The sequence below is a fragment of the Cherax quadricarinatus genome, unplaced genomic scaffold (genome assembly GCF_038502225.1).
Source record: "Cherax quadricarinatus isolate ZL_2023a unplaced genomic scaffold, ASM3850222v1 Contig680, whole genome shotgun sequence".
Lineage (NCBI taxonomy): Eukaryota > Metazoa > Arthropoda > Malacostraca > Decapoda > Parastacidae > Cherax > Cherax quadricarinatus.
This window is the reverse complement of record NW_027195706.1, coordinates 5,267-26,553: the sequence shown is the minus strand read 5'-3', so window position 1 is coordinate 26,553 and position 21,287 is coordinate 5,267. Positions and strand designations below refer to the sequence as shown.

The following is a 21,287-nucleotide window of genomic DNA, read 5'->3' as shown; positions in this document are numbered from 1 at the left end:
TATATGCACTGAGATATATATCTTCTGTATATATATATATATATATATATATATATATATATATATATATATATATATATATATATATATATATATATATATATATATATATAGACTGAGATAAACACTTCTCAGTGTACATACACTGTTCACCTAGCAATAAGTAGGTACCTGGGTGTTAGTGGATTGGTGTGGGTGGCATCCCCGGGAGGGTGTATATAGACCAGTAGTTCCACAACACTTTTTCGTATGAATGAACCAATTTAGCCAAATTTAAAGAAGGGCCACATTTAAATAATTCTCACAAATACTGACAATGTATAGTGGACCCACAGATTTGATATTATTTCATTCAGAAGTATGTTCAAGGTGCCAGTACTGGCCGAATTTGTTCTATAAGGAATACTGTAAATTCGTTAGTCAGCTCAGACCCACCCCAAACATACTACGTACAAGCGCACCCACATATGCTCTGCCCCATGGTGGTGTTGGGAGCTGATCGTAAAGCAGGGGTCTACTGTATTTCCTAATTTTTACGAATGGCAAAAATTTTTTTGGTAATTGTTGTGCAGTACTGAACCTATGTAAAAGTAGGTTTGTGGGTACATAAAAGTGGGTTTGTAATGTTAAGTGAGGGCCACATCCTTTTCTTAGGAGGGCCACATGTGGCCCCCGGGATATAGGTTGGGGACCCCTGGTTTAGGTAGTTTAGGACTTTAAAATGAACTTAAGTTAGGATAAAAGTTCCTAAGCTGTAAAATTAACTTGTAAACAAGAGCAAACAAAAGACAAGGACATCACTGACCTCAAACTTCTCGAGGGAGGTCTCGGAGGGGGATTTGTCCATGCTGGCCGTGGTCATCATGCGGAAGCGAGAACGCAGACCCTCCAGCTCCAGTTTATACTGCTGTCGTACCCGCTCCACACTGCTGTCCCTCTCTTCCCTCCACCGAGCATCCTGCGTTTGTTATCACCACAATAACAGGGTCATAGTGCAGTGTCAATGATAATTGTTATTATTATTATTATTATTATTATTATTATTATTATTATTATGTTATTATTATTATGTTATTATTATTATTATTGTGATGCCATATCTGCTCCACGCTGCTATCCTGCTCCTCCCTCCACCGAGCACCCTGTGTCGCCACCACCACCTCAAGGTGAATGATAAATGCTGTTATTGTGATGCCAGACTGTAATGTTAATGAGAGACGAGTTGAGTCTTATAATAGATTATATACAAGATTCTTAGAGTAGACACCACACAAGAGTCGACTCTTACACTAGATGCTACACAAGAGTCGACTCTTACACTAGACGCTGCACAAGAGTCGACTCTTACACTAGACGCTACACAAGAGTCGACTCTTACACTAGATGCTACACAAGAGTCGACTCTTACACTAGACGCTGCACAAGAGTCGACTCTTACACTAGACGCTACACAAGAGTCGACTCTTACAGTAGACACTACACAAGAGTCGACTCTTACACTAGACGCTACACAAGAGTCGACTCTTACACTAGACGCTACACAAGAGTCGACTCTTACACTAGACGCTACACAAGAGTCAACTCTTCACTAGACAGACACGAGTCCACTCTTACACTAGACGCTACACAAGAGCTCACTCACAGCTCAGACAGCAGTGCACACTCTTACACTAGACGCTACACAAGAGTCGACTCTTAGACTAGACGCTGCACAAGAGTCGACTCTTACACTAGACGCTACACAAGAGTCGACTCTTACACTAGACACTACACAAGAGTCGACTCTTACACTAGACACTACACAAGAGTCGACTCTTAGACTAGACGCTGCACAAGAGTCGACTCTTAGACTAGACGCTGCACAAGAGTCGACTCTTACACGAGACGCTACACAAGAGTCGACTCTTACACGAGACGCTACGCAAGAGTCAACTCTTACACTAGACGCTACACAAGAGTCGACTCTTACAGTAGACACTACACAAGTCGACCCTCATAACAACAACAAACAACGTACAACTTGGGCCAGCCTGGCGTCAATCTCAGCTTGCTTGTCAAGCTGCCACTGGTGCTGGCACTGCGCCAGGTGTGCGCTGTGCTGCTCGCCCAGGTCCTTGTGCTGCTGCTCCACCACCTCCCTCCACTCCACCACCAGCTTGGTGCGCACCTCCTCGCACGCCGCCTGCACCGCCGCCTCCCGCTCATTCGCCAGCCTGACAGCAAACATGATCCCATCATGCCCATTCTTTAATGCCTTCAGCGGTTTTAAAATTATATGTGAAAAACTGGACTGTTGAATTTTTATTTACAAAATTAATATTTATCATTTACGAAATTTTTATTATTTACAAAATTAATATTTATCATTTACGAAATTTTTATTATTTACAAAGTTAATTTTTACAAAATTCTTATTTAAAAATTTTTATTATTGACAATTTTTACCAAATTTGCATTTAAAAATTTTTATTTACATAATTTGTTACTGCTGACAACCTGGTTGACCAGACTGTCAGCAGTAGCAACCTGGTTGGCCAGACTGTCAGCAGTAACAACATAGTTGGCCAGACTGTCAGCAGTAACAACCTGGTTGACCAGGCTAGCACCAGACAAGCCTGATCAACCAGGTTTTGCCAGCAGTAACAACCTGGTTGACCAGGCTAGCACCAGACAAGCCTGGTCACCCAGACCGTCAGCAATAACAACCTGGCCGACATTTGCTGACACACAGCTGGTGCTGCTGCAACGAGCAAATCCGACCCACCTGGTGACGTGCTGCTGGTGTTCCTGTACCAGCTGTTCCCTAAGACTCTCCAGAGCCTTTTTTTCTCTCTCGCTGAAGCTGACCTCCAGGATCTGTACAATCTTGTCCTTCTCCTCTTGGATGTGTACCTCAAAGCGGTTCTGGAAATTCTTCTCCAACTCACTCCGCTCTCTCTCAGCCTCCACCAGAGCATCTTCAAGGCCTTTTAATTTCTGTAAAAGGTAAATGTTGATAGGAGATTCAAGGCCTTTTAGGTAAAAGGTAAATGTTGATGGGAGATTCAAGGCCTTTTAGGTAAAAGGTAAATGCTGATGGGAGATTCAAGGCCTTTTAGGTAAAAGGTAAATGCTGATGGGAGATTCAAGGCCTTTTAGGTAAAAGGTAAATGCTGATGGGAGATTCAAGGCCTTTTAGGTAAAAGGTAAATGCTGATGGGAGATTCAAGGACTTTTAATTTCTCTTAAAGGTAAATGCTGACAGCAAACTTATGACCAGGTTTTGGTCCGACCTGGACCGTTAACTGGTCACACAGAAGCGCGGAGTGTGGCTAGTCAATGCTCCAAGTGGACCAAAATGCCGTTCTAAATCTCATTCTTCTATTAGGTTAGGTAACGTAAGGTTTGTCAGGAAACAGACAAGTGTTAGGTTAGGTTAGGCTAAGTTAGGTAAGGTTTGGCAGGAAACAAGTGTTGTGTTAGGTTAGGTTAGGTTAGGTTAGGTTAAGTTAAGTTAGGTTATGTTAGGTTATGTTAGGTTAGGTTAGGTTATGTTAGGTTAGGTTAGGTTAGGTTAGGTTAGGTTTGGTTAGGTTAGGCTAGGTTAGGTAAGGTTTGGCAGGAAACAAGTGTTGTGTTAGGTTAGGTTAGGTTAGGTTAGGTTAGGTTAAGTTATGTTAGGTTATGTTAGGTTAGGTTAGGTTAGGTTAGGTTATGTTAGGTTAGGTTAGGTTAGGTTAGGTTAGGCTAGGCAAAGTTAAGTTAGGTTAGGTTAGGTTTGTCAGGAAACAAGTCAAGTGTTAGGTTAGGTTAGGCTAAGTTAAGTTAGGTTAGGTTATGTTAGGTTAGGTTAGGTTAGGTTTGTCAGGAAACAAGACAAGTGTTAGGTTAGGTTAAGCAGTTAGGAAGGAAAGCAGTCAGTCAGGAAGGCAGGAAGGAAGGCAGGAAGGAAGGCAGGAAGACAACTGACCTGGGTGAGGGTCACAATCTCCTCCTGGCGTGTAAGGTCGTCCTCGCGCCAGCGCTCCTTGAGGGCAACCATCTCCAGCTCGTGCTCCAAGGTCAGTCTCTTCACAGCCTCCACCTTCTCCTCTACCAACATTCTCTTGGCCTCCTCGAACTCCACAGTTGTTTGCTGAAATGTGTAGTCAGTTAAGTAGTTACAGTCAGTTCCCTTATAAAGTTCTATATACAGTCAGTCCCCTTATAAAGTTCTATATACAGTCAGTTCCCTTATAAAGTTCTATATACAGTCAGTCCCCTTATAAAGTTCTATATACAGTAAGTCCCCTTATAAAGTTCTATATACAGTCAGTTCCCTTATAAAGTTCTATATACAGTCAGTTCCCTTATAAAGTTCTATATACAGTCAGTCCCCTTATAAAGTTCTATATACAGTCAGTTCCCTTATAAAGTTCTATATACAGTCAGTCCCCTTATAAAGTTCTATATACAGTCAGTCCCCTTATAAAGTTCTATATACAGTCAGCCCCCTTATAAAGTTCTATATACAGTCAGTCCCCTTATAAAGTTCTATATACAGTCAGTTCCCTTATAAAGTTCTATATACAGTCAGTCCCCTTATAAAGTTCTATATACAGTCAGTCCCCTTATAAAGTTCTATATACAGTCAGCCCCCTTATAAAGTTCTATATACAGTCAGTCCCCTTATAAAGTTCTATATACAGTCAGTTCCCTTATAAAGTTCTATATACAGTCAGTCCCCTTATAAAGTTCTATATACAGTCAGTCCCCTTATAAAGTTCTATATACAGTCAGTTCCCTTATAAAGTTCTATATACAGTCAGTCCCCTTATAAAGTTCTATATACAGTCAGTTCCCTTATAAAGTTCTATATACAGTCAGTCCCCTTATAAAGTTCTATATACAGTCAGTTCCCTTATAAAGTTCTATATACAGTCAGTTCCCTTATAAAGTTCTATATACAGTCAGTTCCCTTATAAAGTTCTATATACAGTCAGTTCCCTTATAAAGCTCCTCCATACAGTACAACATTTTGTAAATGTAACTGAAAAATTACATTCAAAATTTAATAGAATTTTGCAAGGCCTTTACAGCTCCATTCCAGATTAATTTTTTAAATTGTATTCATGAGAAAATCACAATATATAGTCGAGCTTTACAAGAGAATTGACTAAGATGTTAGATTGCGAACTGACGGCACTAGAGCTATTCTCGACAAGATGCCATGACGTCAACTCTAGTCCTGCAGCTACGAATTGGTAATCACAATAGATAATAACAATAATCAAAATAAACACAATAGATAATAACAATAATCAAAACAGATAATCACAATAATAATAATCAAAATAGATAATCACAATAGATAATAATAACAGATATCTACGTTGGAAAATCCTCCCACTGTTATATTTGCTGTTTAGACCTGATACATCTCTATCCCTTCCTCTACTGTCCTGTCTGTTCCTCCCACCTTCACCTGCCCTCTTACCACCTGTTCCACCTGCCCTCCTACCACCTGTTCCACCTGCCCTCCTATCACCTGCTCCACCTGCCCTCTTACCACCTGTTCCACCTGCCCTCCTACCACCTGTTCCACCTGCCCTCCTATCACCTGCTCCACCTGCCCTCCTACCACCTGCTTCACCTGCCCTCCTACCACCTGCTCCACCTGCCCTCCTACCACCTGTTCCACCTGCCCTCCTACCACCTGCTCCACCTGCCCTCCTACCACCTGCTTCACCTCACCACCTAGTACCGTTTTTGCGGTATACAAAACATACAAAATAATGTTACTAAGCAGCTGTAACATAACGTTAGTAAATAAGTACTACTACTAAAGTGTAACACAAAGCTTATCCTTGATGCTGACCTTGAGCATACAAGGCCCAGGGCGATTTTCCAAGACTTATTGTGGGGGTAAAAAGCGTGCCTAATTCATCGAAAAATACGATTTTGTATCCAGAAAAATTGGATACAACAGCAGTGTGTTGCTACCCTATGCTATGTGATAGTTATACAGTGGGAACAGAAGCTAGCAGTGTTTCCCTGTCATATTCCATCACACAGTTTGGATCATATATTGTTGAAATATCCTAGGTAGTAGGTTGGTAGACAGCAACCGCTCAGGGAGGTACTACCGTCCTGCCAAGTGAGTGTAAAACGAAAGCCTGTAATTGTTTTACATGATGGTAGGATTTCTGGTGTCTTTTTTCTGTCTCATAAACATGCAAGATTTCAGGTACGTCTTGCTACTTCTACTTACACTTAGGTCACACTACACATACATGTACAAGCATATACGTATATACACACCCGTCTGGGTTTTCTTCTATTTTCTTTCTAGTTCTTGTTCTTGTTTATTTCCTCTTATCTCCATGGGGAAGTGGAACAGAATTCTTCCTCCGTAAGCCATGCGTGTTGTAAGAGGCGACTAAAATGCCGGGAGCAAGGGGCTAGTAACCCCTTCTCCTGTATAAATTACTAAATTTGAAAAGAGAAACTTTTGTTTTTCTTTTTGGGCCGCCCTGCCTTGGTGGGATACAGCCGGTTTGTTGAAAGAAGAAGAAGATTGTCGAAATGTGTCAGTCTGATCTGTTAGACATCACATGGACAAAGATAATATCAAAGAGGATAACAAAGAAGATATCAAAGAGGATATCAAAGATGATACCTGATATCCTCTTCAGCCTACTGAAGCCTCCCAGATCAGACTGACCATTTCAACAATATATGATCCAAACTGTGTGATGGAATATGACAGGGAAACACTACTAGCTTCTGTTCTCACTATGTAACTAACACATAGAATAGGGTAACAACACACTGCCGTTGTATCCACTTTTGCCGTAACAGTCAAACCCGTATTACTCTCAATTAAACTTATTATCCCATATACCACGAGCTAATTTTTTTTTTTTAACAAGTCGGCCGTCTCCCACCGAGGCAGAGTGACCCAAAAAGAAAATACTTTCATCTTTCAACACTTTCACCACACTCGCACATAATCACTGTTTTTGCAGAGGTGCTCAGAATACAACAGTCTAGAAGCATACACAATAAAGATACACAACATATCCCTCCAAACTGCTAATATCCCGAACCTCTCCTTTAAAGTGCAGGCATTGTACTTCCCATTTCCAGGACTCAAGTCCGACTATATGAAAATAACCGGTTTCCCTGAATCCCTTCACTAAATATTACCCTGCTCACACTCCAACACATCGTCAGGTCCCAAATACCATTCATCTCCATTCACTCTTATCGAACATGCTCATAAGCTAATATGATATTCAATTCTCTTGTAGGCATTGTAAACTTCTAAACTTATATTTGCACTCACCCAAGTAACTAAGTACTAAATTACTCAATATTCTTACTGCTTTATTGATCTTATGCTAATGTTACATTTGCCCAAGCGGCTCTGCATATTTACGGGCTTTCTGCATGTATACCCAAATGTCATTCACCTTGAATAAACATCGTACCATGCTGCAATAAACATTATTACTATTATTATTATTATTTTTTTTTTCAACAAGTCGGTCGTCTCCCACCGAGGCAGGGTGACCCACCGAGGCAGGGTGACCCACCGAGGCAGGGTGACCCACCGAGGCAGGGTGACCCACCGAGGCAGGGTGACCCACCGAGGCAGGGTGACCCACCGAGGCAGGGTGACCCACCGAGGCAGGGTGACCCACCGAGGCAGGGTGACCCACCGAGGCAGGGTGACCCACCGAGGCAGGGTGACCCACCGAGGCAGGGTGACCCACCGAGGCAGGGTGACCCACCGAGGCAGGGTGACCCACCGAGGCAGGGTGACCCACCGAGGCAGGGTGACCCACCGAGGCAGGGTGACCCACCGAGGCAGGGTGACCCACCGAGGCAGGGTGACCCACCGAAGCAGGGTGACCCACCCAGGCAGGGTGACCCACCCAGGCAGGGTGACCCACCAAGGCAGGGTGACCCAAAAAAGAAAGAAAATCCCCAAAAAGAAAATACTTTCATCATCATTCAACACTTTCACCACACTCACACACTGTCACTGTTTTTGCAGAGGTGCTCAGAATACAACAGTTTAGAAGTATATACGTATAAAGATACACAGTACAGTGGACCCCACCTTACGATATTAATCTGTTCCTGAGAGCTCATCGTATGCTGAAATTATCGTAAGGCGAATTAATTTTCCCCATAAGAAATAATGGAAATCAAATTACCGTGCAAGACACCCCAAAGTACGAAAAAAAAAATTTTTAACCACACGAAATATTAATTTTAATACAAACTGAAGAAGACATGCACAGTTAATACTCTACTAACAATAGAATACATGACACTTACCTTTATTGAAGATCTGGTGATGATTGATGGGATGGGAGGAGGGGAGTGTGTGGAAGTTGTTATTGTTTAGAGGGGGAATCCCCTTCCATTAGGACTTGAGGTATCAAGTCCTTTTCTGGGGTTACTTCCCTTCTTCTTTTAATGCCACTAGGACCACCTTGAGTCACTGGACCTCTGTTGCACAACAAATCTGTCCATAGAGCTCTGTACCTCTTGTTCGTTTAAGACTTTCCTAAAGTGGGCCATAACATTGTCGTTGTACAGGTTGCCAACACGGCGTGCAGTAGCTGTGTCAGGGTGATTTTTATCCGTAAAGGTTTGAAGTTCAACCCACTTTGTACACATTTCCTTAATCTCTTTTTTCAATTCCATACTAATTCTTGCCCTTTTTACCACAGGGATGGCACTAGAAGCTTTCTTGGGGTTCATGGTGACTTATTTTTCAGCTACAAGCACTAAAAACACTGGGATAATGTGAAATGTACTGAATGTATGCATAGATGCGACCGCACTGGCTGGCTTGTAAACACTGGCGCTGAGGCCACATGTGGGACGTGTCCCAGACGAATTGCGTGAGACGAGTTTTTTAGTGTGAGGCAAGGCAAAATTTTTGCGTTCAAATGTATCGTATGGCAGATTTAACGTAACATCATGCCATCGTAAGGCAGGGGTCCACTGTATATCCTTTCAAACTGCTAATACCCCAAACCCCTCCTTTAGAGTGCAGGCATTGTACTTCCCATTTCCAGGACTCAAATCCAGTTATATAAAATAACCGGTTTCCTGGAATCCCTTCACTAAATATTACCCTGCTCACACTCCAGCAGCTCGTCAGGTCCCAAATATCATTTGTCTCCATTCACTCCTATCTAACACGCTCACGCACGCTTGCTGGAAGTCCAAGCCCCTCGCCCACAACACTTCCTTTACCCCATCCCTCCAACGTTTTTGAGGACAACCCCTACCCCGCCTTCCTTCCCCTACAGATTTATATGCAGGAACGCCAACACTGACCTGCAAATTCTCTTGTTGTCGATGGAGTTGTTCCTGGTAGACTTCAATCTCTCGCTGGGCATCGTTCAACTTGTGCGACTGCAGGTCAATGGTTTCCTGGAGCTGCTCTCGCAGTCTGTCCTGGTCAGCCTGTGCTAGCGTCACTGCAGCACTCACTGCGGCACTCTGCTCTGCAGAACTTTGTACCTGAATCTGAAAAACATTGCCAAATCTTGATTAGCGTGAATAATGAATCCCGTGAAGTGGTCGCATTATTCAAATTATGAGTACAGCCTCTCCTCACTTAACCCATTCTTTCATATGTAGGTCTACCAGCTATCTCTCAAAAGGCTGGAAGTCACTAGAATTTTGGCGTACTATTACAGGACCAACACTGGCTTGCAAGCCGTAATATTACAAGACCGACAGTGAAAGGGTTAAATATACGTATATACTAAAAATTTTATAAATGGTGCAACGGTGACATTAAAACAATATCAGAGATGGCTGACACAAACCCACTACCATTATAGTATGCTCCTCACTTAATGACGAATTCGTTTACTGATGTGGTCTTAGGAATAGAACTCTGTTGTTAAGGGAGGAGAGGCTGTAGCATATACACAGTGGTACCCCAAGTTTCGTACAGCTCCCAACTCGAACAATTATGTAAGTCCATTATTGTAAGTGCTTTTCTAAGTGTATTTTTGGGGGTCTGAAATAGACTAATCTAATTTACATTATTCCTTATGGGAACAAATTCATTTGGTATCGACACTGAAACAGCCTTCTGGAATGAATTATGACCGAAACTCGGGGTTCCACTGTACAGTGGACCCCCGGTTAACGATATTTTTTCACTCCATAAGTATGTTCAGGTGCCAGTACTGACCGAATTTATTCCCATAAGGAATATTGTGAAGTAGATTAGTCCATTTCAAACCCCCAAACATACACGTACAAATGCACTTACATAAATACACTTACATAATTGGTCGCATTCGGAGGTAATCGTTATGCGGGGGTCCACTGTATTTCACTACTATCCGCAGTTTCAGGCATCTAAGGTAGGTTTTGGAACATATCCCCAGGGAATATGGGGAAGACTACTGTACAATAAACAACAGTTAATACATACAGTGTTTTCATATCATTTGCATCATCTGTGATCAAGCTGGAGACAGTGTTCATATATAAATTGAGAGAGCAGACACGTACTGCACCTTTCCGCATGAGAGACCTTCACACTGTTTATATACCCTCTGCTTATCTTCCTTTGCATAATAAAGATTAAAAAATGAAAGGAACCTGGATGTAATGAGTCTACAGTACCTACTTCATATATATTTGTGTATCTGTTTAGTTGGTGCACTTATATAGAGGGCCCCACTTATACAGCAGGTTAGGTTCTGGGCTACTGCTGTCCAGGAGAGCCCTGCTTATACAACTGGTTAGGTTCTGGGCTACTGCTGTACAATAGGGCCCTGCTTATACAACAGGTTAGGTTCTGGACTACTGCTGTACAAGAGGGCCCTGCTTATACAACTGGCTAGGTTCTGGGCTACTGCTGTACAAGAGAGCCCTGCTTGTACAACAGGTTAGGTTCTGGGCTACTGCTGTACAAGAGGGTCCTGCTTATAAAACTGGCTAGGTTCTGGGCTACTGCTGTACAAGAGGGTCCTGCTTATAAAACTGGCTAGGTTCTGGGCTACTGCTGTACAAGAGGGTCCTGCTTATAAAACTGGCTAGGTTCTGGGCTACTGCTGTACAAGAGGGTCCTGCTTATACAACAGGCTAGGTTCTGGGCTACTGCTGTACAGGAGGCCCCTGCTTATACAACAGGTCAGGTTCTGGGCTACTGCTGTACAAGAGGGTCCTGCTTATACAAGAGGTTAGGTTCTGGGCTACCTTCGTAAAATGGAAATTGCTCAAAAGTGAAAAAGTTTTTTTTTCACGTTCAGAGGCATATAAAAGCTAGCAAGATGCTAGTAACACCTCCTGCAGCAGAATAGGTGCTAGTAACACCTCCTGCAGCAGAATAGGTGCTAGTAACACCTCCTGCAGCAGAATAGGTGCTAGTAACACCTCCTGCAGCAGAATAGGTGCTAGTAACACCTCCTGCAGCAGAATAGGTGCTAGTAACACCTCCTGCAGCAGAATAGGTGCTAGTAACACCTCCTGCAGCAGAATAGGTGCTAGTAACACCTCCTGCAGCAGAATAGGTGCTAGTAACACCTCCTGCAGCAGAATAGGTGCTAGTAACACCTCCTGCAGCAGAATAGGTGCTAGTAACACCTCCTGCAGCAGAATAGGTGCTAGTAACACCTCCTGCAACAGAATAGGTGCTAGTAACACCTTCTCCTGCAACAGAATAGGTGCTAGTAACACCTTCTCCTGCAACAGAATAGGTGCTAGTAACACCTTCTCCTGCAACAGAATAGGTGCTAGTAACACCTGCAGCAGAATAGGTGCTAGTAACACCTCCTGCAGCAGAATAGGTGCTAGTAACACCTCCTGCAGCAGAATAGGTGCTAGTAACACCTCCTGCAGCAGAATAGGTGCTAGTAACACCTCCTGCAGCAGAATAGGTGCTAGTAACACCTCCTGCAGCAGAATAGGTGCTAGTAACACCTCCTGCAGCAGAATAGGTGCTAGTAACACCTCCTGCAGCAGAATAGGTGCTAGTAACACCTCCTGCAGCAGAATAGGTGCTAGTAACACCTCCTGCAGCAGAATAGGTGCTAGTAACACCTCCTGCAGCAGAATAGATGCTAGTAACACCTCCTGCAGCAGAATAGGTGCTAGTAACACCTCCTGCAGCAGAATAGGTGCTAGCAACATCTCCTGCAGCAGAATAGGTGCTAGTAACACCACCTGCAGCAGAATAGGTGCTAGTAACACCTGCAGGAGAATAGGTGCTAGTAACATCTGCAGCAGAATAGGTGCTAGTAACACCTCCTGGAGCAGAATAGGTGCTAGTAACACCTCCTACAACAGAACAGGTGCTAGTAACACCTCCTGCAACAGAATAGGTGCTAGTAACACCTGCAGCAGAATAGGTGCTAGTAACACCTCCTGGAGCAGAATAGGTGCTAGTAACACCTCCTACAACAGAGCAGGTGCTAGTAACACCTCCTGCAGCAGAACAAGAGAGGCAGCAGCCCCCCATACACTCACCTGCAGGAGAATGTCCATAATCTGAGAGGACAGCTCAGAGATGTGTTTCAAATAGGCCTCGCGCTCGTCCCGCACCTGTCAACAACACCAGCATTACACTCAGGTCAGGGCTCAATGAGCACTCGTTCCAGTGAGTCAATTAAAAATAAAACTCTGCTAATTACCGAAAAGACTGAGCTCAATTTTTTTCCTTGAAATGAACCTTAAACAACAAGTTTGATTAAAAATTACAATAAGTATGTATATGTATGTATGTTCTAGGTAGTAGGTTGGTAGACAGCAACCGCCCAGGGAGGTACTACCGTCCTGCCAAGTGAGTGTAAAACAAAGCCTGTAATTGTTTTACATGATGGTAGGATTGCTGGTGCCTTTTTTCTGTCTTATGAACATGCAAGATTTCAGGTACATCTTGCTACTTCTACTTACACTTAGGTCACACTAAACATACATGTACAAGTGTATATACACACACCCCTCTGGGTTTTCTTCTATTTTCTTTCTAGTTCTTGTTCTTGTTTATTTCCTCTTACCTCCATGGGGAAGTGGAACAGAATTCTTCCTCCGTAAGCCATGCGTGTTGTAAGAAGCAACTAAAATGCCAGGAGCAAGGGGCTAGTAACCTCTTCTCCTGTATATATTACTAAATTTAAAAGGAGAAACTTTCATTTTTCCTTTTGGGCCGCCCCGCCTCGGTGGGATACGGCTGGTACGTTGAAAAACAAAAAATGTATGTATGTATGTGTGTGTGTGTGTGTGTATTCACCTAACTGTACTCACCTAATTGTGGTTGCAGGAGTCGAGACTCAGCTCATGGCCCCGCCACTTCACTGATCATTACTAGGTCCTCTCTCCCTCTGCTCCCTGAGCTTTATCATACCTCATCTTAAAACTATGTATGGTTCCTCCCTCCACTACATAACTTCCTGGACTATTCCACTTCCTAACAACTCTATGGCTGAAGAAATACTTCCTAAAATCCATGCGACTCATCTGAGTCTTCAACTTCCAATTGTGACCCCTTTTTCTGTGTCCCTTCTCTGAAACATCCTGTCTCTGTCCACCTTGTCTATTCCACGCAGTATTTTGTATGTCGTTATCATGTCTCCCCTGACCCCCCTGTCCTCCAGTGTCGTCAGACTGATTTCCCTCAACCTTTCATCATAGGACATTTCCCTGAGCTCTGGAACTAATCTTGTTGCAAACCTTTGCACTTTCTCTAATTTCCTGATATGTATGTGTGAGTGTATGTGTGTATGTGTGTATGTGTGTATGTATGTGTGTATGTGTGTATGTATTTTTTATGTGGAAACACATAATTATATTTAAATAAATGAAATAATAAAATACATGAAAAGAAAATGAATGTTTATTTTGCCGAGGTTGTGGTACCTTGTCCCGTAGCGCCGCCAGCTCTGTCTTGAGGCTGAGGACTTCGTCTTTACAGTGTAGTGACGCCAGGGCCCCGAGACGCTGCTGGAGTCGCTCCATCTCTTCCTTGGCTTGACTCAGCTCACTCTGCCATAAACAAACAGTTACAACCTGTAGCACGGTGTGGCGTGCACGCACACCTCATACCACACCTGTAAATACCCCATACCACACCTGTAAATACATCATACTGCAAGCATAAACACCTTGTACGGCATATGTGGTTACCTCATATGGCATACTTAAATACCTCACACTGCAGAAATACTTCCGTTGTTTTATTGATACATCGGTCGTTTCCCACCAAGGCAGGGTGACCCGAAAAAAAAAAAACACTTTCATCATTATTCACTCCATCACTGTCTTGCCAGAGGCATGCCTACACTACAGTTACAAAACTGCAACATTAACACCCCTCCTTCAGAGTGCAGACACTGTACTTCCTACCCCCAGGACTCGAGTCCAGCTTACCAGTTTCCCTGAATCCCTTCATAAATGTTACTTTGCTCACACTCTAACAGCACATCAAGTCATAAAACTACTTGTCTCCACTCACTCCTATCTAATGCACTCACGCATGTGTATTAAAAGTGAGAATACCTCATGGGATACAACATTCATGCCACGCCTGTCCGTTACTTCATAAAGTCGTTGTTCGTGTGAAATAATTGCTCAATATCCTGACAATACTAGTGCCAGCAGTAATAGGTCTGACTGATCAGGCCCTGATCCACCAGGAGGACTAGCCAGGGACCAGGTCACAGTGGCATTAACCCCCAAGGAAATATCCTTCAGGATACATCCTTCATGATACATTCTTCAGGATACATCCTTCACAATACATTCTTCAGGATATATTCTACAGAATACAATCTTCAGGTATATCCCAATATCTAAATGCTGCCACCAATAACCATTCTAACTGCCTGTTGATGAAAGGATTCTCTCAGTCTGCCACATTTATCAACAATCATCCGCTCGATATCAACCACACCTCATTATTAACCACCATCCACTCCTGTTTAGTATGCAAAACTGAGGGAACACGTTAGTTCACCAGAGCATGGTCAACATGCACAACCAACGCTTCAGTGCCTGGTAAATACACAGGTCTGGTAAACACACAGGTCTGGTAAACACACAGGTCTGGTAAATACACAGGTCTGTTAAACACACAGGTTTGTTAAATACACAGGTCTGGTAAACACACAGGTCTGGTAAACACACAGGTCTGGTAAATACACAGGTCTGGTAAACACACAGGTCTGGTAAACACACAGGTCTGGTAAACACACAGGTCTGGTAAATACACAGGTCTGGTAAACACACAGGTCTGGTAAATACACAGGTCTGGTAAACACACAGGTCTGGTAAACACACAGGTCTGGTAAACACACAGGTCTGGTAAACACACAGGTCTGGTAAATACACAGGTCTGGTAAACACACAGGTCTGGTAAACACACAGGTCTGGTAAACACACAGGTCTGGTAAATACACAGGTCTGGTAAACACACAGGTCTGGTAAACACACAGGTCTGGTAAACACACAGGTCTAATACGCTGGTCATATTAACAGGCTCCCCGGGTCTTACCTGCCACAGAACAATACAGGATAACATGAAACTTAAACAAATAGAATAATGTTAGATTAATAACACTGCAACAAGCATAACGGTACAGGGGAGACTTGACTTATCATATTTCAAGTTTATGATGATTTGACTTACCATATTTGACTTACAATATGTCAACTTCACAATGGTTTGACTTACAATATGTCAACTTTATGATGGTTTGACTTACACAATACAGTGGACCCCCGATTTACGATCAGTTCCCAATGCGACCAATTATGTAAGTGTATTTATGTAAGTGCGTTTGTACGTGTATGTTTGGGGGTCTGAAATGGACTAATCTAATTCACAATATTCCTTATGGGAACAAATTCGGTCAGTAATGGCACCTGAACATACTTCTGGAATGAAATAATATCGTAAACCGGGGGTCCACTTTATATCAATGGTTTGACTTACCATATTTCAACTTAACGATGATTTGACTTACAATATTTCAACTGCATAATTACTAAACGCTGGCAGCAAGGTGCTAGTAACACCCCCCTGTATAATTTACTATGTATAAAAAGAAAAACATTTAATTTTTTAGGTCACCCTGCCTTGGTGGGAGGCAGCACGTGCATTAAAAAAATTCACGACTAACCACAACTAGGAGAGGAAATTTCAGATTAGCTTTCGGTCGGTCCCAGACCACCATGGAACTGAATAAACGTCCACAGCAGACCGAAGCACAATTTAAATTTTCCTTTGTAAACTGTGGGTAGCCGAAAAGTGTATGAAAAGTGCACTTTAAAGGGGCAGGGCTCCGCAGTCACCACTGCAGAGTCGCTGACTCCAAAACAAGCCAGGGGAGGTGCACCCACTAACCTGCAAGATGATAATGGCTGTATTTTTGTCCTCCAATTGCTGCTGCAGCTCCGCTGTGACGACATGGTGCGTCTTCACCAGTGCTGCGGGATGCCTCGAGCCGGAGGCCGCCGTACCGCCACTCTCGGTGTAGCTGGAGGGCATCGACTCATCAATGTAGAATTCGGCGTTGGCAAACTCCTCGGGACTGTACGGGGGATCCTGGGGACTCTCCGAGGCTACACTGCCCTGCCTAGTGGGAAAGATACCCAGGCCCTCTACGCTAGTTCACAACTGCCGCACCTTCGCCAAGCTTTATCCAATGGGCCGTGACCCAGAGTGCCAACGGCATTCCGACTCGATGCAAACCAGACTGAACCATCTCATACAACAACAACAGGAAATCTGCCACCGTATTTCAGAGTGCGCTCATAATATATTTCTAGTTATTTTATTGGTTATGTTGCTAGTTATGTTGCTAGTTACTTTTCTAGATAGCTTACTAACTACATCAGTTACATTACTAGCTATACCTTAGTAAAAAATACTTCAACTTCACAATACAACAAAAGGGTGACAAACCCTTCGACTAAGAAATATAATTCAGGTAGAACGAGATCTCTATTATTATTATTAATTTTTTAACACACCAGTCATCTCAAATTGAGGTAGGACAACCACAAGAAAAGAGGAAACACATTCACCATCATTCATTTGATGACTTGTCATGCCCGAAGTGTGCTAACATCACAGTTCAGACGACCCTCTGACCTGCAGCATCCCTACCCATCCTTCAGACTGCACTCTTATTATTAATACTAGTAGTAGTAGTACCAGTAATAGTAGTAGTAGTAAAAAACTGTCTGGTATAAACTTTTCTTGTACTATTACAAGTATACTGATGGCTGAGTAAGGCCTAACTTGACGATTACGGTGAATCAAGAGTCTTCTCGAGGGACACGGCTCATTGGATATAGGCAGACAACTGGATGCAACAGTGCTGAAATCAATTAACCAGTTACCTGAGGCATTTAAAAAATTTAAATCAGTTTGCCCTTACAGACGCAAGTTCAGGAATAACTTGCACAAACCTTAACTTAAAACTTAAACATTACACCGATGCCCGTACGCTGCGCTCCTCGCAGTTGATCACTGCCTATATACTGGCAAGTATGCAAAAAGCTAACTCTATTTCTATGGATGAAGATCACTGTACCAGAACCATGGCACCTCGAAGAGCGAATATTATTTACATATGATAGGTAAAACATTCTCCATGGGGAAGTGGAACAGAATTCTTCCTCCGTAAGCCATGCGTGTTGTAACAGGCGACTAAAATGCCGGGAGCAAGGGGCTGGTAACCCCTTCTCCTGTATATATTACTAAATTTGAAAGGAGAAACTTTCATTTTTCCTTTTGGGCCACCCTGCCTCGGTGGGATACGGCCAGTACGTTGAAAGAAAAGAGAAAGAAAAAGGTAAAACATATATTGTATTTTCTTTTTGAGGATTTTCTTTCTTTTTAGGTCACCCTGCCTAGGTGGGAGATGGCCGACTTGATAAAAAAAAAAAGATAAAACATACCGACAGCGAGAGAAGCGCCAGTCTTGCTATGAGGGACGGAGTATCAATCCTCCACACCCCATTGCACCAACTCACATGACTGTAGTAGCTGTAGCTCAAACAATTGATCGCTCGTCAGAACATCCCAAACGGTGAAATGTCAAGTGTGGTGGAAATCTGCCTGTGTAAACCATCTCTCTCATAAAGCTCCTCTATATACAGTCAACTCTCTTATAAAGCTCCTCTATATACAGTCAACTCTCTTATAAAGCTCCTCTATATACAGTCAACTCTCTTATAAAGCTCCTCTATATACAGTCAACTCTCTTTATAAAGCTCCTCTATATACAGTCAACTCTCTTATAAAGCTCCTCTATATACAGTCAACTCTCTTATAAAGCTCCTCTATATACAGTCAACTCTCTTACAAAGCTCCTCTATATACAGTCAACTCTCTTATAAAGCTCATCTATATACAGTCAACTCTCATATAAAGCTCCTCTATATACAGTCAACTCACTTATAAAGCTCCTCTATATAGAGGAGATATATAAGAGAGTTGACTGTATCTCAAGCTCTGGTCACTGAAGATAATCACAGAGATATACAGTCCCATCATACACTGTGTTCCTGTCTCCAGATGTAATCTGGTTAACCATTTTGAGGCTTCGTTCCCAGGCCTATAGTGTACCTGTATGTTTTTGTGCTATCATCCATAGAATGGAATTAGTGTATACAATAAACTAGCCACTACCATCCATGGGATGGATATGAGGTACACAATAAACTAGCCACTACCATCCACAGGATGGATATGAGGTACACAATAAACTAGCCACTACCATCCACAGGATGGATATGAGGTACACAATAAACTAGCCACTACCGTCCACAGGATGGATATGAGGTGCACAATAAACTAGCCATTACCATCCACAGGATGGATATGAGGTACACAATAAACTAGCCACTACCATCCATAGGATGGATATGAGGTGCACAATAAACTAGCCACTACAATCCACAGGATGGATATGAGGTACACAATAAACTAGCCACTACCATCCACAGGATGGATATGAGGTACACAATAAACTAGCCACTACCATCCACAGGATGGATATGAGGTACACAATAAACTAGCCACTACCATCCACAGGATGGATATGAGGTACACAATAAACTAGCCACTACCATCCACAGGATGGCTATGAGGTACACAATAAACTAGCCACTACCATCCACAGGATGGATATGAAGTATACAATAAACTAGCCACTACCATCCACAGGATAGATATGAGGTACACAACTTTACTGTGGGAATTGCTGTGAAAATAACAGTGACTTGCAGTGACCATCATTGTAAAAAATCCGCTCTGAAAACGACTAACAACTTCGAATGTAAATAAAACTACACTGTCCTCCACCCCCACCTCCACCCCTCTACCCCAGTCTGGGCCTAAAACAGCATCCCCCATTGGTCCAGCAGACCAATAGATGGGTGGTGGGCAGCCAGTAATTGTGGGAGGTTTACCAGATGCCGCAAACATGGGACGGAGGCCGCCCCATGGAGGATCAGCCAACGTCGTTGCAGAAATGGTGGAATGGTCTCGTCCCCGACGAACCTCACTCAAAATGAAACTTATGGCAATGTTTCAGGCCGTCCTGGACCACTGTTAAAGTCACAAATGAGTGAGAAAATGTAGAGAAGGTCACTGGAGAGAAAAGGACAAGATGGCAAGAGCAGTTATTCTTGCTATCATTCCCCACGATCCACTGGCCAACCGCCGCCAATATTAGTCTGCTGAACCAGCAATTTGCTGCATGATGATGATAAATGCACACCAGTGGCACGAGACCCAATGACATACAGCAAGAACTCTGCTAGAGCTACGTACCTCAGCTCCTCCTGGTTTGTGGAGCTCGCCGGCGAGGTGGCGCCGCCGTGACCGCCATCCAGCTTAATGTGTTTAGACTCGTTGACCTGCACTGAGTAGTGGTGTTTGGTCTTCATGGAGTTGCGGCTGGCATCAGGTAGCGCCTGCAACAACACACAATGGCAATTTACCCAAGTGTCGCAAAGGTCAATTTCTAAGGAATTACAGCAGCACATTTAAAACAGAATTACATACAGGTTAGAACAGGTTACACACAGTCTCAATACAAGGTCTATACAAGTGTATCATAAATAGAAGAGGTCACAGTTATGGAATGAGTTTCATACAGAACTAAAGTCAGACATGTCTAAAACAAGTTGATAGAGTATTTAGATCACTGTTAAGGTAATTTAGTAGTTACACAGAGATTAGATATTTAAAGACAATGATCATTCTAAGTTCTAACTCTTGTTCAAACTTCTTCTAACTCTTCTTCTAACTATAGCCTCTCCTCACTTAGTGACGTACTCATTTATCGATGACTCAGACTTACGATGGGCTCTCTGACCAGTATGTATACCTAAATAATGTATATTAGAGCTGAATTCCTTATTTCCATTAATTACAATATACAGTACACTACTGTATAAACATTTAAAAACATAACACAAATGTTATAAATGGTACAAATGTGACATTAAAACAATATCAAAGATGGTTGACACAAACCCACTACCATTATAGTATGTTCCTCACTTAGTGACGAATTTGTTTACCGATGTGATCTTAGGAACGGAACTCCGTCGTTATGCGAGGAGAGGCGGTATTATTATTACTAATACAGTGGAACCTCAAAAATCGAACTGCTCCCAACTCAACCAATTATGTAAGTGTATTTTTGTAAGTGCTTTTATAAGTGTATTTTTGAGGGTCTGAAATGAACTAATCTAATTTACATTATTCCTGATGGGAATAAATTCGTTCGGTAACGGCACTCGGACAGCCTTCTGGACTGAAGAAAGTTCGATATTTGAGGTTCCACTGTACTATTCAATACACCTGACCATCATTCATCGAGACACAACCCACCTCCATGGGGGAGAACGCGCCATCGCTTCCACCGCTGACGCCAACTTTCTCAAACTCGTCCATATCCGTTTCAGACTCCAGGTGTTCCCTATAAACCAAATTCATGTTAGTACCAATATTATGCATATTTTCACTCATGAATAACATGACTGTAAACAAACCAGGGAATGGACAGGGGTTCAACCTGTGTCGAACAAGCACTAAAACTCTAGACCACTGTGTTCACAACTGTACCAGCTGATTCTGATAACATTACACCACAATCATGCTGGTGTGTTTACCAGCTAGTGTGTACACCAGCTGGTGTGTATACCAGTTAGTATGTATACCAGTTAGTATGTACCAGCTGGTGTGTGTACTCACCTAATTGTGGTTGCAGGGGTCGAGATTCAGCTCCTGGTCCCGCCTCTTCACTGAACACTACTAG

At 42.8% G+C, this 21,287-nt stretch overlaps 1 protein-coding gene across 1 annotated transcript in view; it reads right to left on the bottom strand.

Annotated features, from left to right (window-relative positions):
* The window catches only part of LOC138851462 (RB1-inducible coiled-coil protein 1-like), a 110,980-nt gene extending 89,973 nt beyond the window's left edge, over nt 1-21,007 (bottom strand). Inside the window, exons 1-10 of the mRNA XM_070080614.1 lie at nt 20,861-21,007; nt 19,793-19,935; nt 16,352-16,583; nt 13,867-13,992; nt 12,478-12,552; nt 9,322-9,513; nt 3,950-4,114; nt 2,765-2,976; nt 2,018-2,213; nt 806-958 (exon numbers count right to left, since the gene is read on the bottom strand). Coding sequence (XP_069936715.1) covers nt 806-958; nt 2,018-2,213; nt 2,765-2,976; nt 3,950-4,114; nt 9,322-9,513; nt 12,478-12,552; nt 13,867-13,992; nt 16,352-16,583; nt 19,793-19,935; nt 20,861-21,007 — 1,641 coding nt within the window. The remainder of the gene's footprint in view (nt 1-805; nt 959-2,017; nt 2,214-2,764; nt 2,977-3,949; nt 4,115-9,321; nt 9,514-12,477; nt 12,553-13,866; nt 13,993-16,351; nt 16,584-19,792; nt 19,936-20,860) is intronic.
* Between the last annotated feature and the right edge of the window lie 280 nt (nt 21,008-21,287).